The following is a 24,471-nucleotide window of genomic DNA, read 5'->3' as shown; positions in this document are numbered from 1 at the left end:
TTTGCTGACACGTCACCAAAGAAGTCACGGTTATATTTGCACTCGCTGTAAACTGAAGGTGTGAAGCCGTTCTTACAACTCAGCCCTTCAGCCAGCAGGGGGAGTGACGTGGCCACGCTCTTCCTCCTGAGGAGCTCCCGGCTGGTTCAGGGACAGAAGACAAAAAGCGCCTCAGACCACAGAGCAGGTCAAAGAAAGTGCTGAATGAGAAAAGCTGATGGCTAACTCTGGATTCTGTGTGGCCTCGGTGTCTATCACAGACAGATTCCCTCCACTGTGCTCAGTCAGGTCAGTCGTATTTATACAGCCCAACAAGACAAAGATACAGAAAACAGAAGACAAGCATTAAAACATCTAAAACAGACACAGAGGCAGATACGAATGTACACTGATACCACGAACACTCTCCCTAAGAGTTTAATGTTATTTGAGTGTTTTGTATAACAACCAAGCAGAAGATTTGAGTCTTTTCTCACTGAATTATGACGTCTGTGGATCATAATGTCCACAAACATGGACGATGACATCATCATTAATGGGAGGAGCTCAGAGGAGCCCAGCGAGGCCCTCAGTGTGAACGCAGTCTCACTCCACAGATAACTCCACAGATAACAGAGCTGCCAGCGCACAGAGGGTCACTCATACAAACCTCCCACACCCACACACACACACACACACACACATTATAACATGCACACACTCTTCACTGAAGCTGCCGGATATCTGTGTGTTAGAGAAATTAGTCCAGTAAGATGAAGAGTGTTCTTACCTTGGCAGAGATCCTCGGGCAGCACCCAGGTGAGCAGTGAGGCCTTTACCAGTTCTCTCCAGGACAGCTGGAGCAGCTCAAAGGAGACAGGTAAGAATCTCTGACCAGGTAAGACTGGGAGCTGTTCAGAAGCCAGGAAAACAAAATGTCAGCACACTTGGCCACAGACGACAGTCCGGCTGTGTGTTGCTGGTCCTAAAGTACAGGTGAGTCTGCTGAAGAGCGGGACCTGGGAGGCCCCACCAGCAGGCGGAGCCCAGAGCAAACCCACCCCACCTTTACCTGTGGAGCAGTATGAGAACACAGGAAGGCCTCGTACCTCGTGCATCTTCTTCTTAAACGCTGTTGACTGCTTGGTTTCAGGCCTCTTGGCTGATCTTTGCCAGTTGTAAGGGAGTTCTTCCTTCCCACCATCACCAGGTGATGCTCACAGCGAGTCAGTCTGATGGAGCTTTGAGGTTGATGTTAATTAGTCCTATGCAAATAAAACTGAACTGAAATGTGAAATATACTTGAAAATGGTTGGATGTAGCCTCAGAATAATGTTGTCCGCTTTAGCTCAGCATATGCCATAAAAACACACACATACACACGCACACACTGTCCTCAGGTAACCAGTAACAGGTAATTTATGTGTGTGTGTGTGTCCCATGGTTTTGGCTGAGGTGGGGTTGGGTGTAGTTATTGCTGTCACGTCCTGTTCCGGGCGCCAAAGCAAACAGAGGCGTCAGCAGGAGGTTACAGACAGTCGGGGAAATGTGCAGTTTGACAGACGAGAGCAAACAGGCAGTCCGGCCTGTGGCTTCGCGTCTCTCTGGGAGTCCCTGCCGTATATTTCCTCCACGTTTGATGGAAATTCATGTGGACCATTGCCCAGAATTCATACGCTGGGAAACGTAAAGTACATAGATGTGAGCTAACACTATCCTGCCACAGCACAGATGAACAGAAACAGGTGGAGAGTAGCGACAGCGAGTTATCTGCAGAGGTTTGGGTGTGATGAAGTGAGACAGAGCCAGAATTTTGATGTAGCCAGAAATTGATTTACATGTAAAGCTCTTTAATATTTTCACTCAGGAATATCACCTGCATGTTTAAGCTTTGAAAAAAAATGAAAAAAAGAAGAAAGAGTCAGTTGTCCATCTGAGAGGCTTTTTAGCAGCTGTTGGTACAAAATTGCTATTTCATGTCAAACTGTGTTATTTTTGGATTTTTCATAGATTCAACAAAAGAAATGTGAACAAATGATGAAAACACCGGTTAAACAACAAAACTAACAACCCTGGCCTGGTAAGACCCATCGAACAAAACACAGAGTGTGGAGGAGCACGTGCTGCCACATCTGTCTCCAAGAAAAGCCGCCAACACAACGTTGCGTCTGCCGTGTTTTGGATCACAGATAAGGCAAAGATGAGGGTCCCAGTTTCCTATCTGCATTCCACAATTAGCATAGTCCCCAAATCTGAATCAGGCACCTCGATCAGAATGTGGATTATCTAGAATTCCCGTCATCATCTCAATAAGCTCATGCAAACACAAACACAGTCAGAGAGTGGCAGATTACAGCTGGAAGACAGATAAAAGCAGGAGAAGCAGACGTGTGCATGAAGTGTGTGAGCTTTGATCTGATAGCAGAGAGCAGCCACCACAGATGACCTCTTCAGAGGAGGATTCTTCCTCGGCTGCTGATTGTAGCCACGAAATGACGAACACAAGCCTGAGCGCACTCAGTGGCGTAAATGCAATTAACTTGGACAGAGATTCAGCAGCTCTTTGTGCTCGTGTGCTTCTGCGGAAACACATGTTATTATATAAGCTCAGATAGCTCAAACACTCAAACGCATCCACCTTCAGGTGTTTTATTTTGAAAGAGAGGACTGTGATTTTACCTGCCAACCACTCAGTTTGGCTCTTTCAGCCCAACCCATCACACCTCATAAAAGCTGCTTTACTTTAATAGAATTAAAAGATTCATCACATAAAGTAAGTAAACTAAAGTAAAGTTATGAACACAGTCTTAGTTATTTAATTATCTTAATTATGCAATAAAATCTCTCTATCTGAACCATAAATTAAAGCAGCAAAAGCATATAGCAGGTACAAGGTAGCAGACTCTGTGTGCTCACACTTGAAAGCCTTTAAACTTTTACTGCACACCTCGAATCCAAGCCTCTGATGTGTGTGTGTGTGTGTGCGTGTGCGTGTGTGTGTGTGTCCGAGGTTTACACGTCACCAAACTGTCTGCTGCCGCCTCAGCTCTGGCTCAGCTGTGCAGGGAGAAAACACCTCATTCCTCACTGACTGCGTTGTTCACATCGTCTGTGAAGGATTCAAACCCAGACGTCTTCTTTTGGGATCTCCACAAGAATTTAAAATGAGTTTAATACAGATTAAAATGGATGGTGCACCATTATCCCCGCAGAAGCTTTCCTAAACCTGAGCTTAAACTACGCTCTGAGACTTGATCAGCTGGTTTTAGCTGGTTTAAATCCTCGGTTTATATTAAATGTGCAGTAGTATTATAGTTTGATGTTCTGGATGAATGCTTGAAATGTGACAGAGCATCACGATTTCCTCAAAAACCAAATCAGTCCCACTGCATCACCACGCCAAACCAAAACCATGATGGAGGGCTACAGGCTGAAATTACAGGACAGCCGATGAGCTCATCGCCTCAGCACCGGGACTACAGCCCAGGCCTCTACAGGACACGCTGTCACCCACTGAAGGTGTCCACAACCATCCCCACCCTGCACAAACCAAATGACCTGAAGGGGGAAACGCGAACGCTGGTCCAGGCACACATGCTCAGTCCACACATGCATTTAGATGAAGAAAGGAATGAAAATATCTGCTTCAAATGGCTCTTCACAGCTGAACTCGGGACAGCAGACTGATCGATTTTACAGCATAATGAGACATGAATTTATAGGTGATTTAGACTAAAAAAGCAATGCAGGAAGAAACATAACGCTGTGAAAGAGTGATGGGTGCAGTTCAAACTTCACTTTAAAGAGCTGTGATTAGCTCGTCTGACAGCTAACGATCTTCTCATGAGCCGTGCTACTGTTAGGGGCTCCTGTGAGCATCTGCGCATGTCTGATTTCCTGATGAAACAGCTGAAGGAATCAGGTCTCCTCCAGGGTCAGAGCGGGGAGGTTGGGTTAACTACTCCACTCTGAGCAGCACAGTGCGTGCAGATGGGTGCCCCTCCCTGAGGCAGGTTCTGCTTGAAGTTTCTTCCTGTTAAAAGAGAGTTTTTCATTCCCACTGTCCCCAGAGAAAGTGAGAAAAGGAATGGAGGACCAAGACAGAAACATTTAAATAGCTCAGTGTAGCATCATTATCAACATTATTATCATTTTGACCTTCAGATCAGTTTATTGACCTTGAAGGAGAGGTCAGAGGTCAAATGTGACATGATATTTTAAATCTTTATTTGGTGCTTTCTATATGCTGACGACACAGCACATGTGTAAGAAGTACAGTTTCTAAGCTATAAGACTTTTTATCAGTTTCATGAAGCTGACCTTGACAGCCTCGGTGGATGGAAGACACATTTTCATGACTGTTACCAACATGGAAACAGTCATCGTTACCATGACAACATGACTGTTTCCCTCCCTAACCCTACAGAATGAGATAAATATGCATTTACTGCTGAGGAGATTCATTTGATGAGTCGGTGCTCTTCCATCACTGAGGAGATGCTAAGGACACTTTGAAGGAACCTTTCAGGCATGCTCAGACTTTACTCCCACTGCTGGTTACAGACAAAAATCACCAAACTTAAAATCTTATTTTGCAGCTGAATTGCAACAAAAACCATGAACTATGGTAACATGAAATGCAGATACAGAGTACAGCGCCGTGCTTCTCAGAGTCTTATTCTTCCTAAAGTGATGCAGTTTCATCATCTCAGAGTTTACAGGACAGCGAGGCGGACGCATCACTGCCACAGCGGACATCGTAAACAATCATTTCATCTTAATGATTCTGCTGTGACTGTCAGCACGCTCAGTCCAGACCGAACATCCAGCCGGCTCACTGTCGTTTTCTTTCAAAGGCACATTTATGAAAATCAAACAGCATCTCAGGAATCACGCAGCCTGTAAAAATCTATATGGGTTTTATTGTGTTTCTCCACATTTCTTCCATTGATCAGGGCGCTGTCACGTTTTCTATTTCAAGCTAAGTTTCTGGTTTTTAGCTCAGGGCGAGGCAGCAAGCAGCAAGCATGTCATTTACACCTCAGAGTTTGTTCATATAAGTAAAAAACACACAAAAAAATCTAAAATGACCCATAATTTATTCTGAGTGTGGGTTTATACTCCATGTTTCTGCTGGTATGGAGCAGCAGGAGGAGGAGGAGGCCTGAACCTCCATCAAAGTGAAGAAGCCCCCTGAAAGTCGGCACAGAGCAGCAATCATTTTAAGAGCCTGTGATTTCACACGAAGAGGTCAAAGAAGAAGCTTTAATGTTTGTTTCTGGGTTTAAAATTTTCTTTTTTAGTTTAAAAACTGACCCCCGACTCCCCAACCCCTCATCAGACTCGAAGAAACACCAGGACCTGCTGCAGCTCTGGTCTTTACAGTCAGGAAAAATCATACATTTCATACATTTTGAACGCAGCGGTGAGTAATAAGAGATGCAGCCTGCAGCAGGTACACTGCAGTCTAATGACTTCACAGGTGGAGTCTGGAGCCTGAAGACTGCCTCGGTTACAGCAGAAGATCCAGGTGGAGGCTGAACACAGAGTAAGGTTTACTGATGAAAAATCCAAAAAGGAACAAAGTGGTTTCTGTCCTGGTGGTGGACCCTGAACTGGCGCTTTATCCTCTGGAGGATGTTCGAGGGTGTGCGTTTTGTGGACGTGGAAAAGCCTCCACCTGTCAGGCCCTCTGTTCTGGTCCCAGTAGAACCACAGTGGGAGGCCGCGTCAGTTTGACTGCAGTAGGTCGGACCGAGTCCTGCTATCTGTTGGATTCTGTGTAGCTGCGCAGGGCGGGGTGTCACTGCAAGTCATTTGCTGGGTCAAATGTGAAGAGGCTGGAATGAAAATGAACACTTCAAAGGCTGAAGCTGTGCTCTCAGCAGGAGAAGGGTGGAGGAGATCAAGTATCTCAGAAGAGGGAGCAGGAGAGTGACATTGGGACTGCTGTGGTGGTGAGAGAGCTGAGCGTGAAAGCTGCAGATTTCCTGATTGAGGTGCGTTCCAGCCCACACCTATGAGCACAGGTGTGGGCGGAGACCAGAGGAACGACATCAGAGATACACGGGGTGCCCGGTCATTCGGCAGGGACTCCTCCACATCGAAAGTAGCCAACAATGAGGTTCGGGCTCTGCCCAGCATGCCTCCTGGATGCCTTAAGGTGAAGTTGGAGTAGTCACGGGCCAGATTTACTAAATGTGAGCACAATCCCCAAAGAAGCCATACATGCCTTTTACAACAGTCGTGCTGTTCATTTCATTTCAATTTTCAGCCTTTAATATTGATGTAGCATCTGTAAGCTACATGTTGTAAATTTTGGTAAATCACTTTGTGCGCTTGGTTTAGAGATTCTCCTCCCTGTTGCTCCTTGAGAGGAAATGCAAATGCAGCAGGATCTCTTACCTGTAACTGTCGCCCTAAACACAGACACTACTTTGTAATGGCAAAACCCAGGGGCAGTTAAATCTGGCCCTATCTGTACCCTAGATTCTGTACGTCTCAGTGCCCCCTCCCCCAGAAGAGCTGCTGTGTGACTCGGACCCGAATGACAGCAGAACTTTGACCCGAAGGAAGACGAGGCACAAATCCAAAAACAAAGCAGAGGAGGAACACAAAGAAAAGCCTTCAGCTCAACAAGACAGGAAGCAAAAACACGAGAACCAAAAACTCCCAACAAGAGTCCAGAACTCAGAAAACCCCAGGACCACCACACCGTGTGACTTTCAGGTCAAATGTGGTGGACACGCTGCTCACAGGCCACCAATCAGGTAACTTTGTCATAAAATGTGAGAAATATGTGCGCGTGTAAATGCCAGCGTGTTTTTGCAGTTCCGTCCCTGCAAAGATTTTACTCAGACAAAATAAATCAGCCGTGAAATCAGTGTGATGAACACATCGCACAGCAGAAGAGCAGAGCTCATTCTGCCATCCCCAAAACATCACCAATAATAAATCACAGGGATTATTTAAAAAAAAATAACACAGCTATCAGCCAATCACAGACCTCAGATACTTCTGTGAGTGTTTCTTTGTTTCACTACGTGGCACACAGATGGGTGTTTCCATAATCCTTTTTAATAATGCTGCCACATTACAGGGGCGTTTAAATCCTCACATCTTCAGACCTGCAGAGCTACTTGTGGATGATTTAGCAGCAGAGGAAAAATAATGACATGTTTCATCAGACACAGAGAGACGACTGCCACGTTTGCAGAGAGAAGGGAGGGAAGAAAAGAAGAAAAGGTGGGCAGACTGAAGAGTAACAACAGCTCCTCCCCTCTTTTCTCTCCATCTGCAGCTGGACTGTGGCTTCCTCGCAGAATGGAAAACGCCACGTTGCATCGCAGGGATTTTCCCTCCCTCCCTCCCTCTGATCCAGCTGTTCTTCACATCAGCTCTGGTCTGCACGCTGGGAACAGACAGTAGCAGTCCATCAAACAATGAGACAGACAAAACGAAGGGCGAGCCGAAGAGCATGAGGCATACACGTGGTTCTTGATTGCTTCTGACTGTCAGAGGACAACAGGTGCTGGAAAAGCAGTCCATGAGTCTGAGCCGTGGTGACGCAGATGTTCCACAAACGCTCCAAAGCACTGAAGTCACTGAGTTACAGCTTTACGGGAACAAGACTGAAGCTTTAGTGCAGAGAGAGATCAGGCATAGATGCACATTTGCGGAAAAATAAGATTTATTTACACAGAACTTGGACCCGAGGTTCAAGACCAGACGGAGAAGAACTCAGATAGCTGCAGTCTGTCCAGCAGAGGCAGCAGTGAGTCAGTCCCCATAGACAAACTTTAGAACAATGTTTTTATACTCACCTAGTTTGCAGTTTGCATTATTATGGGCGTGGCCTCTCTGACTGACAGGTGAACGGTGACACAGGCGGCTGTAGCTGCTAGCTGCCTGCTAGGCTTCACCTCAGCTACCTGGAGTCCCTGAACTGGACCTCTGGACCGTGTTTGTGCTGTTGCTCCATTCTGCTATTGGCTTAAATGACCCGAGACACAGAGAGGCTTCCGGTGCAGGTGTACGCCAGCAGCCATCAGCGACCATCACTAACCAGACACGCACTTATAATAATAATAATAAATACCATATACCCAAATACTGGATAGCTGTGGTTAGCACTGTTGCCTGAGTTCCATGTCACATGCATGTTCTCTCCATGTTTGTGTTTCCTCCCACAGCCAAAATGACTGAATGCACGTGCCAATGGCTGTCTGTCTCTATGTGTTAGCCCTGATTGGTCAAATTGTCCAGGATTTACGTTGCCTCTCGCCCTATGGTAACAGGGATAGGCTCCATCATGAATCAGCTGATGGGACTGTGAGGGTTATCCTGATCTTCTCGCTGCACAAAGCGCAAATGCTCATCTAATCAATGTGTGCCCATCTTCCATATACAGTCTGTAGGTGGGCCCCGTCTTACTACGTCAATCCAGATGTTTAAAGTATTTTGTATTTGATGATTTTCTTCAGAGTTACCAAAACGCATTTTTTATCTCTTTGATCTTACCAACAGTAATCAGTAACGACACAGGTCACGTGCTTCTTCTCGTGTCATCGCTGTTCTCCAATCTTCATTTATCCTCCAGCCACTGCGTAAGGGTTAACATCACAGCCCCGCCCACAGGGGGTGGGGGAGGCCGTGATGGACCTAGGGCGGCGGGTAGCGAGGGGGGGGGTGGTCTGTGTCCAGGCTGGGACGTCCCATTGGAAATGAGCTGTGCGTAAAGCGGTGCTGGAGTTAGATCGTCGGGGTCCCGCACACAGCTGACTTCTCTTCTCTTCTGGTGTTCTTCTCTGAAAGCTGAAGGTAAGCGCCCTGCCTCCGACTCGTACAGATACATTTACACTTTTAGATGCAGTGAAACGTTTCTGCTGTTAGAGCTCTGTCAGTTGCAGTGACGGCTGTACGCAGAAGGGCTCTGCTTTGACACTTTTCCTCACACACTTATCACAAACACAGATGTCCGTTTTAACTTCAGCAATTCAACAGCTGATTTTTTTTTTCTGTTCCACTTTGTTGAATTTTGCTTTTAACCTCCTAAGACCCGAACTCTTCCACGGCATGCATTTTTAATTTCTCTTTGATATTTGGGCATATTGGGGCCCGATGAATGTAAAAACAAAGAATTACCAGATATATATATATATATATATATATATATTTTTTTTACCTTATTTTTGTTTTTAAGAAAAATAAGAGCCACATATGAGGATATTTGTTTAAAATTTTGATGGAACACAAGCAGAATAATGTCCTCGTAAGTGGATATCAGGCCCATGTAGAGCAAAATTGAGTATTTTGGTCTAAATAACCCAAAATGTGATGTCCACATATGTGGACGCCAGGTCCTAGGAGGTTAAAGGCAGGACTGTGGTCTGAGAGCAGCCACAGCTCCTCTGTCATTACTGCTCAATCACGGTCTGCAGGTGAACGAACTGAGAGCATTCAGACTGTGGAGCTATTGTGTGCCACATCGGCAATAAGAGGAGGGGGGCTGAGGGGGAGGAGGGATTCAGACCCTTTTTAATTGGACACTTTTGTTATTCTGATTCTCGATTTTCTGCTTTCCTCTCTTTGGTGAATTATTGTTTATGTGTAAAAATGTGTGAAAATACAAAAACGGCTGAACAAAGAGAAAGAAAATCAGACGAGGAGGTGAAGCTATGACAGATTCTCCACAATTTCCTCCGTGACCCCCTCTGTGACCCCTCCCTGATTACTCTCATGTAAAGGAATGCAGGTTGCCATGGTGATTGGTTACCAGCTGTTTCTTTGAGTTTGTGCTGATCCATGGTGCAGCAGCTGGATTGTCATGGAGCTCCATAAAGTTTTTCACAGTTTGGTTAGAACAGCCTGACCGGGCCCACAGAGCCAAGACCCCCACCCCAGATCCACCCAGCAGCCTGAGGATAAACTGGAGAGCTGACCCTAAAAGAGGCCTTACAGCACACATGACCGTCGTGACTTCAAGAATCCAAAACTTGCACTGTGATTTTACGTAAAAGTACAAATCAGTAGATTAACACTAGTGGCACGTGAGCTCTCATAATGATGATGGCTCTGCCTTTGGTCCTTTTTTGTGGATGGAAACATTTCCTGGAACAAAAAAACAAACAAAAAAAAACAACGGGAAAAAAAAAAAAGGTCAGCAGAAGAGACGTTTATGTAATTTTGTGCCCAGAAGTTTTTCTTGTTGCATGAGGAAAACTGAAAAAATAACTGAAGATCTACAGGAGCTCTTTAACCACAGGAACTTTCGTGTAGTCACACCTGAGCTTTACTGGGTGATACTTTTCAGATGTGCACAGATTAAATGAAACTTTGACTCAACCTGAGTTGAGTTTTCCTATCTTTAGAAAATCTTGGGTTATTTCAGTGCTCGCTGCTGTCTAAGGAAATGTGCTCAGTCCTTTCTTCTTGTGTCACACTCGGTTACACATGTCTCAGTAAAATGTCTCCAGTCTCGTTTAGTGTGTTCGTCACACCTGTCGAGGATTTTTCTGTGATTTCTGTGGAAAGGCTGAAGCACAATGTGCCAGCATTAGTATGAGAGAAGTGCAGACACAGCGTCTCTGGCTGCTTAATTGTTGAGGTGGCAGGTCTGGACCGGAGTGGAAGGTGGTGGTGGAGGAGGAGGAGGAGGAGGTGGTGGTGGTGGAGGAGGAGGGGTTGGAGCTGAGGATGCTGTGAAAAGCCAGCTTGGCAATCTCTAGAAAAACACTAATCCCCAGACAGGAAGGAGGGATTGTGCTACTGTCTGCACTCGGCGCGGAGAAGAAAAATCTGGAGTTCAGTGTGAGGAAGAAGGACGCGAGGAAGGAGACAGAGAAGGAGAGAGGGCCTCTCTGACTGAGAGGCTGAGGGACACTGCCGCCTGATTGGCCTGAAACAGCTCACCAGCCAATGAGCATCCTCTGTTTTCTGCTCCTTTGTGTCTTTAACGGGACCGTAATTTCCAAAACAAACATCGTGTTTTATTTAGTCAGACCCGAGACTGTGAAGCCATCAGTGAGTGGTACACTCGCTGTCTCTCGGACTTCTTTCTATCAGCAGAGCAGTCGCCCTCTGGAGGATATTAGAGAAGCTGCAGGTTTCAGACCTGAACGCTACCTCCGTCTTTTATGCTGTCTGAGGTTTTAGCTCAGATTTAGCTTTATAGCCAGGGTAAGGCAGCCAGGAAGACTGCAACATGATCACCTCACCGGAGTTAACGTTAGCTTACTTCCACGGTCATCTGAGGCTCATGTAGAAAGCTAACTGATATGAGTGGGATGGGTATTTCAATGTCTGACTTCAGGTCAAGCTACGAGAAACTTTCTGTTGTCTGGTGGTTTTTCCAATCAGAGTAAAGCATGAAGAGTGAACATTAAAGCATTAAAATTTTATTAAAAGTTACATTTGTGTGTGATAACATCTGCTTTATTCTTATCATCTTCCAAAACCTTAAAAAGAATATAAATAATACTGAAGTAAAGGGTCTGTGACAGACCACCATACTGAGTACATAAAGTCAGGATCTTCTGGTTTCCTGCTGTGTGCGTGCAGACAGAAAGAGCTGTGGACAAAGTCGAGGATGTTGAATGAAATGAAAGCGGCAGCAAATGTAGTTCAGTGTTACGAAAGAGGCAGAGATAAAAGCGAAGAGCGCTTAAAGCCGGCGTGCCCTGTGACGGAGCAGCGTGCTCCCTCTGATCTGTAGATTGATTGCTGTAGTTTGAGGTAAAATAATATCACCAAAGAGAAGAATATCAAAGATAAAATTATGAAGGGAAGGAGAGAAGGATGAAATAGAGTCAAACAGGTCATGTGGCAAGGGACTCGGGTTACAAACATCCGGACTTTTTCCAGTCGAGTTCTCCTTCATTCTTCTCTTTGTGCTCAGCGGTGCAGGTGAATGGGACGCTGTGAAAACTGCTCTTTGTTCAGGCAGGTCGCTGGGAGGTCCCTGTACTCCCTGGAAACCAGCTTGATCAGGTATGAACTCGGACTGAAGAAAGAAACCGCTGCAGCAGGCTGTGAAGATTAAACCCGAAGTAATGTAAAAGTCTGCAATGAAGCAATCCACAAAGAGTTAATGTCAGCAGTTTATATTCAATAAGTGAAGATTTGGTTAATTTAGAGAGATTTTGGTAAGGAAACAGTCCTACTGGTTCGGGTTGCAGCGAGATTTGATGCATATTCAGGAAAAACTACTTACCTCATCCATCCAAAGACGTGCAGCCCATCTCACGTTAGGTGTGTGATGAATTAAAACATCAACGCTTTTTTATGGGATTCTGAAAGTCCTAATGGGAAAGTAACATCTGCTATGGGTCAGGGGTCACGTGGTGGATCTTAAGAGGTCAGGAAAATCACCTCGTATGTCCCTCTAGAACATATTCCACTGACGAAAACTGGAAACCATCAGTGACTCGGTGCTGCTGCAGCTTCTGTTGGTCACAGCAGGGTTTGCAGCATCAGCCACATCTTCTGTCCTCAATAAAATCTGTAGTGTTGTTGTTTACATGTCAGCCAGCTGTAGTTGCAGAGCAGCACCAGAATGTGTCATTTCAGCTACTTAGAAAGCAGACTGTTTAAAGTCGTTAAAGTTAGAATCATAATCTGTCCTCTCTGAACCAAACACGAAGGAGGAGTACAGGCTCAGATTGTGGTCATAAATATTTTGTACTTGTCAATCAGACTGCATAGTTGTGAACTGAGCTTTGTGACCTTGTTAACCAAAATATCTGAAAACTTTATGGAATTTTATGAATTTTATGAAGATGGAGGACTGTGAACACATATTTGGTAAAAGATCAAAGGGTATAGTTGTGGTATACCAATGGTCAGAAATACTATTATTACTTTAGTATTACTTTAACACAAAGTCAGGGCTGACCCAGAATCAGTGCTGTGAGTCGCACTGCGCCGCAGAAGCACTGTCGCCATCCTCCATCTTCAATATGTATTACCCTTCTGGGACCTGAAGCTCAGTGAAGCGCCCCTCCCACAGTTAAACCCATCTGCTCTCTGATTGGATTGTTACATTTGTGATTGACATGACATTGACCAATCAGCTGACAGGAAGAAAAATTGGGTCAAAATTTGTACTTGAAAGTTGAAACTCACACACAGCGAGCGAACTCAAGTTTCATGCATAGTTTTTTGTAAACAAACTTCAACAAAAACAAAATTGTAACTCATCAGTCTGATTTACAAGAAAAAACATCTGAGCCCATAGAGGAGACGCTCCAGTTTTCCTCTAACAGCCTGACTCAGGGTCTGCACTGATCTTTTACTTCCTGTCAGTCCTGTTCACTCATCACAGACGGTCTTTTGGAGCGGGGGTGGGAGACGGCGGTGCCAAAGGTCAAAGGGCAAACGCTGGAAGCCATCACAGAGGAATCTTTCCTTGAGGCATCCGTCTCGATGGAAGGGAGTCTTCCTGTGGAGATGAAGAAGTTATCGAGACAAGCCAGCAGATTGAAGGAAACCGCTGTAGCTCACACTGAGCGAAGACCTTAGAAGCGAGATGATCTGAGGGCCATGCCGGGGCAGGATAGTCAAAGTTTGGATGCGTCTGTGTTTTGCGTGCATCATGAATGCCGACCTTCCTCATTCTGAACAGCGTGCATGTCTGCAGAGGTCAGCACACAGAGGAAACCGCTGTTCATTCTCAGTGTTTGCTTTGCACAGCTGTTTGTCTGCAGACTCACTGCGACAGGTTGTTTATCCAGGCCCGCCAACCTGCCCGTTATGTCACCAAGGAGAAGAAGAAAGAATCTGTGTGAATCTGCTCTCTTTGAAGGCCTGCTGGGAGAGGAGCAGTTGCAGAGGGCGATGTCTGCATCGCTGGCAGATCCAGCTTGGGCTGTTTACGCTCGCTTACCCAGCTGAAATCCACTGGTGGGGAGGGAGAAAGGCCCCTTTATGAGCCTCAAGTTTCCCTTTTAGCCTCGCCGTATTTGATTATGTGAGTGGCTTTCCAAATAAAATAATTTGTTTTGCTGTTACATCAGCATGTCCGGCCTCCCCCTTCCCGCCGAGCCGAGCCCAGTGGCTCTCTGGCCAAATGGGAATAAGTAAAAGTGATGGGAACACCGCGTCCCTCCAAATCAAACACTCGCTTTCCTGAGATGAGCCCGCTTATTTTCTCCTTTTGCTGCGATGACACTCAGCCCAGACACTCTGCTTACGATGTGTCAGAGGCCCTTTTTTATGTCCCGTCTGCAGAACATCTTTTTTTCTTTCTTTTCAAAAGGTGCAGAGAAGTGTCTTTGTTCAGGTCATTCTCCGACTGCTGCCAGCGCTTCTGTAATTTTCCACATCTGAGCTGCTTATGACTTCTTAGCCTTCTGGAACAGAGGACACCTCTGTGCCGGTCCTGCCTGGACTCTGAGCTTAGAGCAAACGATCTTTTACAGCTGCAGAAGCAATGAGCAACTCTACACATCAGAATTATTCTCCTTTTCCTAATACGACCCGATCCATGTCAGGATTTGACCCAAAGGGATGCAGTGCTTAACCCCCATTAGACTTCAGGCCAAAGGAAACCGATTTCATCCTCTGAAAAAGAAACAGGAAGTGATATCTGTGAACTCGCCCACCAACTTAAAGGTTTTTCAGGCCTCCATCATCAGCAGTGATGATCAGAGCAAGCTCAGGTTCTTAAATAAATCCAGAGGACAGCATCAATTTGAACCACATGGAAAAATTTAAAGAACAAAAGAAAGTTGTTGCTATGATTCCAGACAAGTGCGAAAGCAAAATTATAAGAATTAGACCCATTTCTTCTTTGTGATTTATTTATTTATTATATATAAATATATAACAGCTATATATATTTCTTCTGCATGGCCAACATGTAATAATAAAAAAACAAAACTAAGTAAAGAAAGCCCCGCTAAAAGTCCATTTCCCTCTTGGCCAGCTTCAGGAAGCCTACAGAGGGGCAGCAGCAGGATTTTGTGACTTTACATGAATGTGTGCACTTATATGCTGATACATTACCACTCTGTATCAGCTGATAGAAAACGGTGGGACTAGAAGGAAATCTGGTTCCTTAAAGCTGCAAATTTAACCAAAAATCAACGTCCGTCCTTCCTAACGAGTACTGTTGTTAGCATCTAGAGCCGATCGCAGACAAACGCCAATCCCCGGACTCGTGTTTAGCCTGAAGGTTCTTCAAACAGATCGTGATTTACTCTTTTCTGCATGTGTTGCAACACGTCGCTCGACTCAGCCTCTTCGTGTCGACAGGCCTCGTGCTTTTCATCAGCCAGGCACGGTGTCAGCTTCAGTGTTTTCACAGTCACGCCATTCAGCTCCAGCCATCTTTGACATGTTGGGAGGTTTAAAGCTGCAGAGGAAGGAGGGATCATTCGTTTTTATTCAACTGTTGTTGGTTTCAAGCTGCTGCGCTCTTATCCGAGGCGCAGGAATTCCAAGCATGCACAGCTCTGTTTGCTAAGTCTTATTATCCCTGCTGATCTCACGCAGCCTTTAAACTGTGTCCGCTCAAAACTGCAGATACTGCCTTGTGTTTTGGGGCGAATTCCATTTCTTTTCAAAATCCAGACACAATAACAGAGGGAGGAACTTTGATCTGTACGGTCTGTTCCTTCTCATATGTTTGATCTCACAGATTCTTCCCCTGATGTCTGGGAGAAGCTTGATGGAGGTGCAGGAGGAGATAACTTATAGAACGAGCAGTGCTGCACTCTGTTGCAAACAAAGGAGGCTTTATTCAGTCCTCGAGACGCGACACAAAGAGGAGACAGAAGTCGGGATGAGTTTCCAACAGCGGTTCCTTAGAGGAGATGCAGAGAGTCTCTTCTCACAGGAAATATGCACTGTCTCTTATCTTTGACACACTTGGGGTGACAGAGCTTACTGCAGCATGTGCAGCCCTAACACGCCAGCGTGTCAAGCATATTTTGGTAACTGCACAATGACCTCTCTTCTTGAAGGTGGCAGAAGGTGGTGGCACCGTCACCAGCACCTAATAAAGCTCCCAGCTGGTGTTGTGTTTGGTTCCACCTCTAAATACACACTTTGTCCTTACCAAAGGCGTTGCCACCGCAAACGCACAAACACCCGCGTGTCGCTTCATAATCGAGCCTCTCTGTCACTCAGGTGTGAGGACATGAGCAGCAGACACACCTTTAGGTTTCAGCACAGATCCTTCAAAATAAGTTGGTCAACTGATGTTTGAATGAGCCCTCCTAAAACTCCAGCAGATCTGTTTCTGCAGGCCTCTCTGACATCCACATCACCTCATGTCACTCTCAGTGTTTCACAGGTGAGGGCCAAGTCCTGTCCCACCCTTTAAAAGACCCCAAGTCACGTATCAGGGCCCTGTTATCACATATCTGTCATTAGAGTGTAAATATGTGTTTAGCTGAGCTTAATGGAAGCTGGTCGATCCAAACACTGGCCGGTGCAAACATTGCCTAAGGCTGCTGTGAGAGAGCGCACAAAGACCGGGAACCCCGGTTTGCGTTCGCTCAGGCTCCTGCAGCAGAAAAAAAACGCCTCTCAGAGGGGGAGATGGTTCTCAGAGCATCACAGACCATCTGAACACAGCGTGTCGGGAAACAAAGCGGACAGTGAGGGCTTCTGTTTGGGAATCTGGAGCACTTCCATTAGCGTCAGAGTCATCCCACAGGGTTCTGTGGTCGTGAGAAGAACTGCAGGGCTCTCTGCCAGAGGCGCCATAGTTTACACTCAGACCCTGATTCTAACAAGCGAAATTAGAAGCAACAAAAACTCTGCTTTACTTTGAGTGAGCACTCACACAAAGCTGCGTACTTAATAAAGTGTTTGTGTGCGTTTTTGTCAGCCCATCATCTCTGTTTGTCTCCACAGACTTTGAAGATGAGGGTGTGGATCGTCTTCCTCCTTTGCCTGGCTGGCCACGCCATGGCTGCTCCTGTAAGTCACACATGCCTGTAAGAGTGTGTGCCTGTGTGTTTGTTTACGTCTCGATAGCATCTTCCTTTCTTTTCTTCTTTCCTCTGCTGTGAGTTATCATGTGTGTGTTTTCCTGATGGCCAGCTCCTCCCCTGTGAGTTTTTCTCTACTGTGTGTTTGTGTGGGCGCGCTCATGACTTCTATGAGCAGCCACAAGCATTTAATAATGTTTAATGTGTGTGTGTGTGTGTGTGTGTGTGTGTGTGTGTGTCAGGCTGATGAGGAGCCCATCGTGGAAGAGCCTGGGACTGAGGAGCCAGTTGTTGAGGTCAGTCCAGATGTTGATGTTCTTGCCGTCCGTGATCATTGTCTGTCACACAAACAGGAAGCTTCAGTTTCCATGAAACACTCCATAAGGATTCCTCTGCAGCCTTCATGGACGTGTGCGAAACCCTGGGTGAAAGTCTGCAGAGGAATCCTCTGGCAGCGAGTGTCGGTGCGACCGTGATGTCTGTGGGAAACCTTTGCTCTCCCGTGAGTCCGATTTGGCCTCTGCGGCGTGTTTTCTGAGCCACGCAGCTGCTTGGAGATGATGCGATCTGCGACGGAGCTTTAGAGGTCATCCGCAGCGTAGCCGAAGAAGTTCGAGGCGTTTTTCCACTCTTTACTGCAGCAGAGACTGCTTCTGTGAAGAAATCAGTCCAGCAATAAAATCCTCAACAAAATCTTGTTGTTTTTTGGTTGCTTTCTAAAAACATGAGCCCAAAGGACACAGCGCAGTGTTTTTACAAAGAGCTGACACGTGTTTGAGACATGTCAGAAAATAACTAAGATCAACTTAATGAATCAGTCATCTGTGCTTCTGCTTTTGTTTCTGGGTCCTGACCTTCTCGCCTCATCCAAGCTTTTCTAAAAAGCCTGGGAGCTTCTGTTTTGTCCTTGAAGGCGTCTCAGATTTTAAAGCAAATTCCACCCAAAACCAACACGCAGCAACCGAAGACATGAAACGTCTGTGCTTTTGCCTTTTAAGGGAAAGTGTCACGTCACACACGGCAGTGCCTATTCTTTCTATGCCCTCCGTTCAGGTTTCTCTCTGTGATATTCCAGAAATGTTCCTCCAGCAGAGCATCGAGTCTTCATGAGAACGTTTTATGGTTTCCTGCGTCAGAGGTCCAGTGGGACCAAAGATCCCACAGCTGTTAATTTTAGCTGCTCAGGAAGCCATTACTCCTTTCATAGCTTCGCCACATGTGGCCCCAGCTGCGCGTTATTGTTGAATATTATGGTCTGGCTGCTCCCAGACTCTGTTTGGCCTTCAGGGAGGAACCTTCTTTAGCGGTGATGCTTCAGCTTGTTTTTCTCGTCTTCAGGAAACCAGACGCATTTAAGCGGTTTGGTTTAAGTGGACACCAGGCAGAAATAGACCCGAACACAGCTCAGACCTCAATCTGAGCGCTTTATGATCTGACCTCTGACCTCTCATGTCCTTCAGGAGACCGAAGTGGGGGCCAATCCAGTGCAGGTTGAGATCGGAGAGTTTGACGAGGCCATCGACATTGTTGAGGATGTTGTCACTGAGAGTAAGTTCACATACACACTCACTCCCGATCGAAACTTTAATGTCACAGTTAAAGTCCTTCTGTCCCCTGGTGGGTGGTAACGTGGACATGAAAGATGTTGAGATGTGCACTGAAGTCAAAGCAGATGTTCCTGCAAAGCTGCTGTAAACATTAGAATGAAGGATTTGATTTCACTGCATTTGTGGCTGTCTGAGTTTAGTGAAGCCTCAAACTGGCAACTCAAATGGCCGTAATGACAGACTCCCTCGCTCTGTAATTACACATTCCACCCACTTTAAGAGGGAGCTCAGCCTGAGAGCTGCACACCCTCACTTAATAATGCACAGCAGGTCTGCTACAGGCCGCTCTGTTCTCACTGCAACAGCTGACAGCAATTTGGTGATTATTTGGTGATTTGTATATATTGTATATATTGTGCTATTCCTTATATCTTAACATATTGTATTGCCAATAGTCTAGTTTGTTTTTGGTTTTTTTTCTATTAATGTTACTGTACTGGAGCAACTGTAACTCTCATAATTTCCCTTAATAAAGTATTCTGATTCTGAAAACCAAGAAGGACAGAAGAGACGTGAAGAAGAAAAGATGGAAATGCAAAAATCTTGCAGATCTGCCTTCTTTACGTCCACTTTAAATAAAAAGTACATTTTGCCCCTTGAAGCTGACCTCTGCTCTTTCACTTCACAGATGCCTGTCTGAACTACCACTGCAAGAAGGGCAAAGTGTGTGAGGTGGATGAGAGCAACACTCCCATGTGTGTGTGCCAGGACCCCTCCACCTGCCCACCAGTGGAAGGAGACTTTGAGCATGTGAGTTTAAAATTCTCCCGAGTGTTCCTGACCTGAGTGAAGTGTGACTGGCAGCTGCGGCAGGAGCTGAAGCTGTGCAGCTCTGCGTGTTTCTGCACGAAGAGCTTTTGTCCTCTCTGCAAGCAGAAAGAAGAATTTTAGCGTTAGGCCAACTGTAATCTGATTGGGCTGCAAGCAAAGCAGAGGAGCTGCCGGTGGGCGGAGCTTCTCTATTAGGGCTATCTGGTGTCTGTGACATCACGCAGAGCAAAGAGTAGAAAAAAAAAAAGAATTCTGAGCTTTTAGTTCAGTTTGTTTCAAACGTGCACCCATGTGACAGGAAATCAGGAAAATCATATTTTCAAACTAAAGGGCTTGTTTGGTCAGAAGCACACGTGTGAGGACTCGTCTGTCAGTGCAATGTCACTGCGTTGCAGACCGAGCTCTGCTTTCTCTCCTGCAGGTTTGCGGAACTGACAACAAGACCTACGAGTCCTCCTGCCACTTCTTTGCCACCAAGTGCACCCTGGAGGGAACCAAGAAGGGCCACAAGCTGCACCTCGACTACATCGGCTCCTGCAAACGTGAGCTGTCACACTCTACAATGATCCATTATGGCAGGGTATAAAAACACATGATCTGCAGACCATGCAGAGATTTTCCTCCATTCATGAGGACTCAGATTAACAGATTAACACGTCCTGTTCTCTGGATGCAGGTCTTTAGCACAGTCTGAACTTGGCTTCACAGATTTGTCTAGTTAAACAAAGTTAAACTGTTTGTTTCCATTTCTGATTTAAACGGTCCTGAATCAGCATGTAAGTATTTTAGATGGTATCAGTGAGCATTAAGTAAGCTCACAGTGCGGCTAAGCGGAGTGCCAGAGGTTTCTTCCTGTTAAAAGGGAGTTTTTCCTTCCCACTGTTGCAAAAGTGCTTGCTCATAGGGGGTCATATGATTGTTGGGTTTTTCTCTGTATGTATTATTGTAGCATCTACCTTACAATATAAAGCCCGTTGAGGTGACTGTTGTTGTGATTGGGCGCTGTATAAATAAAACTGAACTGAGGAGGACGCCATCTCCTTTAATCTGAGTGGGTACAGCAGGAATTGAAGCCTGGTCACACCCAAACGTTAATGTTGGCTTTGCGGAAAAAGCCTCTTTAATCACATGTAAAGCACCGAATTATTTGAACCTGTTTGCAGCATTTAAACTAATTCTGGAAGATCTGAAGGATCGCCAATGAGCTGCAAACCTCCAATAAAGCACAGAAACAAAGATGAAACTGAGATATGAAGTATATCTCTGGATGCATGAGGACAAAGAGGAGTTTGAAGTGGCTCTGCAGTAAAAGGAGTGCAGCTTTTCTGAGATTTCAGGGAGAACTTCTCCTAAATTTATCTGACAACTCGACTGGAATTTTATCTCATCTGGATTTCCAGCTCATGAATTTGGATATTCTTGTATCGCTGCTCCCATCTTTTGTTTTGACACTGTGCGTTTCGGTTTCTTCCTGTTTCTGTTTTTTGGTTTGCTGTTGACAGTTCAGACGTATCTGGAGTTTAGTTCCCAGTCAGTTCCCCCACCTCCTCCCCGGCGTGCCGATAGGCTGAGCTCAGGTGTGTCAGAGCGTGCTTGTAATTGATGGGTGGGTCTGACTGTGGCTGTGGCTCGGCAGCGTTCAGACGTGTCCCAACACGCGAGCTGCAGAAAACGAGACACGAGCTCAGCACGAGGAGAAGTGTTGGGGCTCCAGGGTTTAAATGGAGATCACGGCACTGTTCAGTACACCAAAGTACACCTGTGGAAGAATGGACCTGAACACCTGGGTACACCTGGGTGTGGCAGTCACACCTAACCCTAACCCTGCAGCCTCGCTGTTTGAAGCACACATGCTTTGATTTCCAGCATCACAGACGTCGTGCAGGTGTAGAGCCCAGCAGTCAGTGTGAGTCTGTGTCTGATGGTGCTTTTGTCTCGCAGTCATCGAGCCCTGTCTGGACAGCGAGCTGACAGAGTTCCCGCTGCGTATGAGGGACTGGCTGAAGAACGTTCTGGTGACACTGTACGAGCGTGACGAGGACAACAACCTGCTGACCGAGAAGCAGAAGCTCAGGGTGAGAACAGACCGGCTTGTTGATCTGTCCTTTATTCTGTTCACAACAAACTGTCATCATTTTAGACGGCAGTCACAGACACAAATATTTCAGGTTTCATGATGAAACGTAAGTTTAAACAAGTGTCTTTAAACACATTTGTGCTTTGAGCGCTTTGAAATGCGGTCGAATAGTTTGAGGATTTAACCTCAGCCTGAGGAAATATGTAGTAAACCTACAAACATGATAAAACAGAAAAAAGCTTTTAGGCTCTTTATTGTCGCACGTCTGCCGCTTCCAACATGACGCCGACGTGAACTCCTCTGTCCGACCTTTCAGGTGAAGAAAATCTATGAGAATGAGAAGAGGCTTCAGGCCGGCGATCACTCCCTGGACCTGCTCGCCCACGACTTCGAGAAGAACTACAACATGTACATCTTCCCTGTCCACTGGCAGTTCGGCCAGCTCGATCAGCACCCCGTCGACGGGTACGGAGGGGTCATGGGGGTGGGGAGATGATGCTGCGCCTCGCCAACTAAAGGCCAAACTTATCCTTGCTGTCCTGTTTGTGTTCTTCCAGATATCTGACCCACACAGAGCTCGCCCCTCTGCGCGCTCCTCTCATTCCCATGGAGCATTGCACCACCCGCTTCTTTGAGCAGTGCGATGCTGATGCGGACAAATACATCGCCCTGGAGGAGTGGGCCGCCTGCTTTGGCCTCAAAGACCGTGAGTACCGAACACCTGACAAATCTGATACGATCCCTCGGACTGTGGGACAGAGTTTTTGTACAAACAGAGAAAACGCTGATGAGGTGACGTTCAGCAGCTCATCAGCGTTTCGGGGTTTTAACGCATGAGTGTTTAACACATCTGCACCGAGCGTGTTTACCTGGAGTAAAGGTGCCCATCACGGAGTCTGCGTCCACACAGGGAATCTCTCGCTCACCAGTCATAGCATCCGAATGACTTCCTGTGGTCCCCGGCTCCTGTGTGGATGCAGCTCCAGCGTCTCCGAGACTCGGGCGGGGGGTTAGTCCCACCGCACACATTCCAAACCATTGGAATGAGTGTGCTGGTCTCTGAGTAGGCGGGGCGTGACCCGATGAGAGCACTGTTCTGACCGTGTCCTCTCTGTGTTTCTCGTGTTTTTGTGTTTGCAGAGGATGTGGACAAAGACCTCATCATCTGAGTCGCTCTGACCCACAGCAGCAGTATGACTCCTCTTAGTCGCTACTAACGGGAAAAGGTGCTGATCCCTAAGTTAAACAAACAAATGACAATAACGGTGCTAATTGCATTTCTGTTTTTTATTTCTCAAATAACGGCCTTTCCTACCTATACCACTAAAATCGATTAGAAGAGAGAAACGTGCACAGCCTGTACTAACCCGATGTGTTCACGGATCTTTGGATCGTCCACGTGTGGAACAAAAAGCTCCTGTAAAAAACAAAAGACCTCTGGTGTAAATCTATGTGCTGCCAGTGTTGTATTCATGCTGCCGTGTGTTCGGGGCTTTAATTGGAGATGGCTTTGAAGTGTTGTGAGCAGACAAAGCTGTAAAGTGACAATAAAGTTTGGAAATAAATGCTCCCTCTGCTTGCTTCCTACTAAAACGAGCTGTTTAGTTTTTGCACTCTTTCGGTGGTGGACTCTCTTTTTCTTTTTTTTGTCATTTGATGTATTTTGGTTTTTGATCTTATGACTACTGCTACACCAGTACTGATATTTGAAAGCAATAAAGAGGATATATTGTTATGACGAGGGGAAAATCTCGCAGGCTGAGAGTTTTTCTCATGTTTCTACTGACGCTGAGAGCCGGAGCGATCTCTTATCCATGAATAAAAGACTATGAAAAGATCTGAAAATCTCTGCATGCGTTCGTATCTGCATTTCTTTCTCCCGTTCTCTGGAACTTTTACTAAAACAATCTGATAAATCATCACGAGGAGACCCGCTTGTTTATGGGCACGTTTTTGGGAGAAGGACGTCCTCTGTGGTGTCTCCTACTCCGCCTTTAGCGGCTTTATAAACTCTGATTCCCAATTACACACCCCCTCTTTTTTTTTCTTTTTTTTTACAATCTTCCCTTTGCCCCCGATGCAGTAAATGGTTTAAACTTTTTTCTCCACCACTATGAGTAGGGTGGAGGATGAGTAGGGTGGAGCAGACCGCAGTCCCTCTGGCGATGAACAGCTTTTAGCCAAAACGTTGCAGCGCATCATGCAAATGACCTGAAGCCCTGAGAATCAGAGCTGCCAGCTGTGAAGAGGAAGAAGAAGAACAACAGACGGTCCAGGATTAGGCACATGCAAAGTCTGTATATAAAAGATGGACATAGCAGCCATAATGGGAGCATTAGCGCTTCAACCACACCTCCGTCTCCATCTTGGCTGTAGAAAGAACTGGATATGATGAGGAGAGGGAACCGCGTGCTCATTGGCTACTCACCTGTGACTGACAAATCATGAGTGAGCGGTTTGATGTCACAGTTAATAAAGTCTGATCGGGATTTTAAAAACAGGCTTAATTTTTTTTATTCAGTGTGACCCAAAACAGTCTACAGGGGTCAGAAAACTGAAACCACAGCTATCGCTCCCTGGTGGCCTTCGTCATGCATCAAAGGTGTACTGAGAATCAGGTTGATATTTTTGGAGAACCACAGAAACAGATGGATTTTACAATATTTATTCAGTTATTCAGTAGCTCCAATTTAATCCAGCTGTTGGTTACATGTGCACAGACGGCCTCTTTACTGTGATTTCACTCAAAAGTTGTCTTATTTTCTCAAAATCGAACCAAACTGGGGACAAAACCTATTTGAAAGTGTGACTTCTTCAGCTGTAAATATTACTGTTAGACAAGGTGAACGTCCGAAATGATCCAATGATATTAAATCTCCAGACTGAAACCTTCTGATTTAACATTTGCAGGGTTTGTGTTGTACTTTTCCTACAGCTGGTATCATATCTAAGCCACACGAGGACCACAACTTTATTAACTCTTATTTGACATAAAGGCTGAAAATGAAACTAAAATGGAAAAATCACTGTGAAAATGCAGACGATTACAGGCCTCTCTTTGGTCCGCACTCATTAAAACACAGGAGTGAGCTCAGTGCAC

The 24,471-nt window shown here is 45.9% G+C and overlaps 1 protein-coding gene across 1 annotated transcript; it reads left to right on the top strand.

The window, feature by feature from the left end:
- The first annotated feature begins 8,649 nt into the window (after positions 1 to 8,649).
- On the top strand, positions 8,650 to 22,964 carry sparc (secreted protein, acidic, cysteine-rich (osteonectin)). Its single transcript, XM_003447608.4, has 10 exons — positions 8,650 to 8,799; positions 16,840 to 16,905; positions 17,159 to 17,212; positions 18,377 to 18,464; positions 19,152 to 19,273; positions 19,716 to 19,836; positions 21,236 to 21,369; positions 21,688 to 21,836; positions 21,929 to 22,077; positions 22,512 to 22,964. The coding sequence occupies exons 2-10, from the start codon at positions 16,849 to 16,851 to the stop codon at positions 22,538 to 22,540; spliced, it is 903 nt and encodes a 300-aa protein (XP_003447656.1). The 5' UTR covers positions 8,650 to 8,799; positions 16,840 to 16,848; the 3' UTR covers positions 22,541 to 22,964.
- Positions 22,965 to 24,471: the final 1,507 nt, after the last annotated feature.

Source organism: Oreochromis niloticus, linkage group LG2 (assembly GCF_001858045.2).
Source record: "Oreochromis niloticus isolate F11D_XX linkage group LG2, O_niloticus_UMD_NMBU, whole genome shotgun sequence".
In the NCBI taxonomy this organism is placed as follows: domain Eukaryota; kingdom Metazoa; phylum Chordata; class Actinopteri; order Cichliformes; family Cichlidae; genus Oreochromis; species Oreochromis niloticus.
Note: the sequence above shows the minus strand (reverse complement) of the source record. Positions and strands in the feature narration are given on the sequence as shown.

Excerpts from the sequence above, each read along its gene's own strand:
- sparc (XM_003447608.4), top strand. The coding sequence starts at position 16,849 with ATGAGGGTGTGGATCGTCTTCCTCCTTTGCCTGGCTGGCCACGCCATG. Across the intron at positions 19,837-21,235 it reads CTACATCGGCTCCTGCAAAC|TCATCGAGCCCTGTCTGGAC; the intron begins GTGAGCTGTCAC and ends TTTGTCTCGCAG. Across the intron at positions 21,837-21,928 it reads GATCAGCACCCCGTCGACGG|ATATCTGACCCACACAGAGC; the intron begins GTACGGAGGGGT and ends GTGTTCTTCCAG.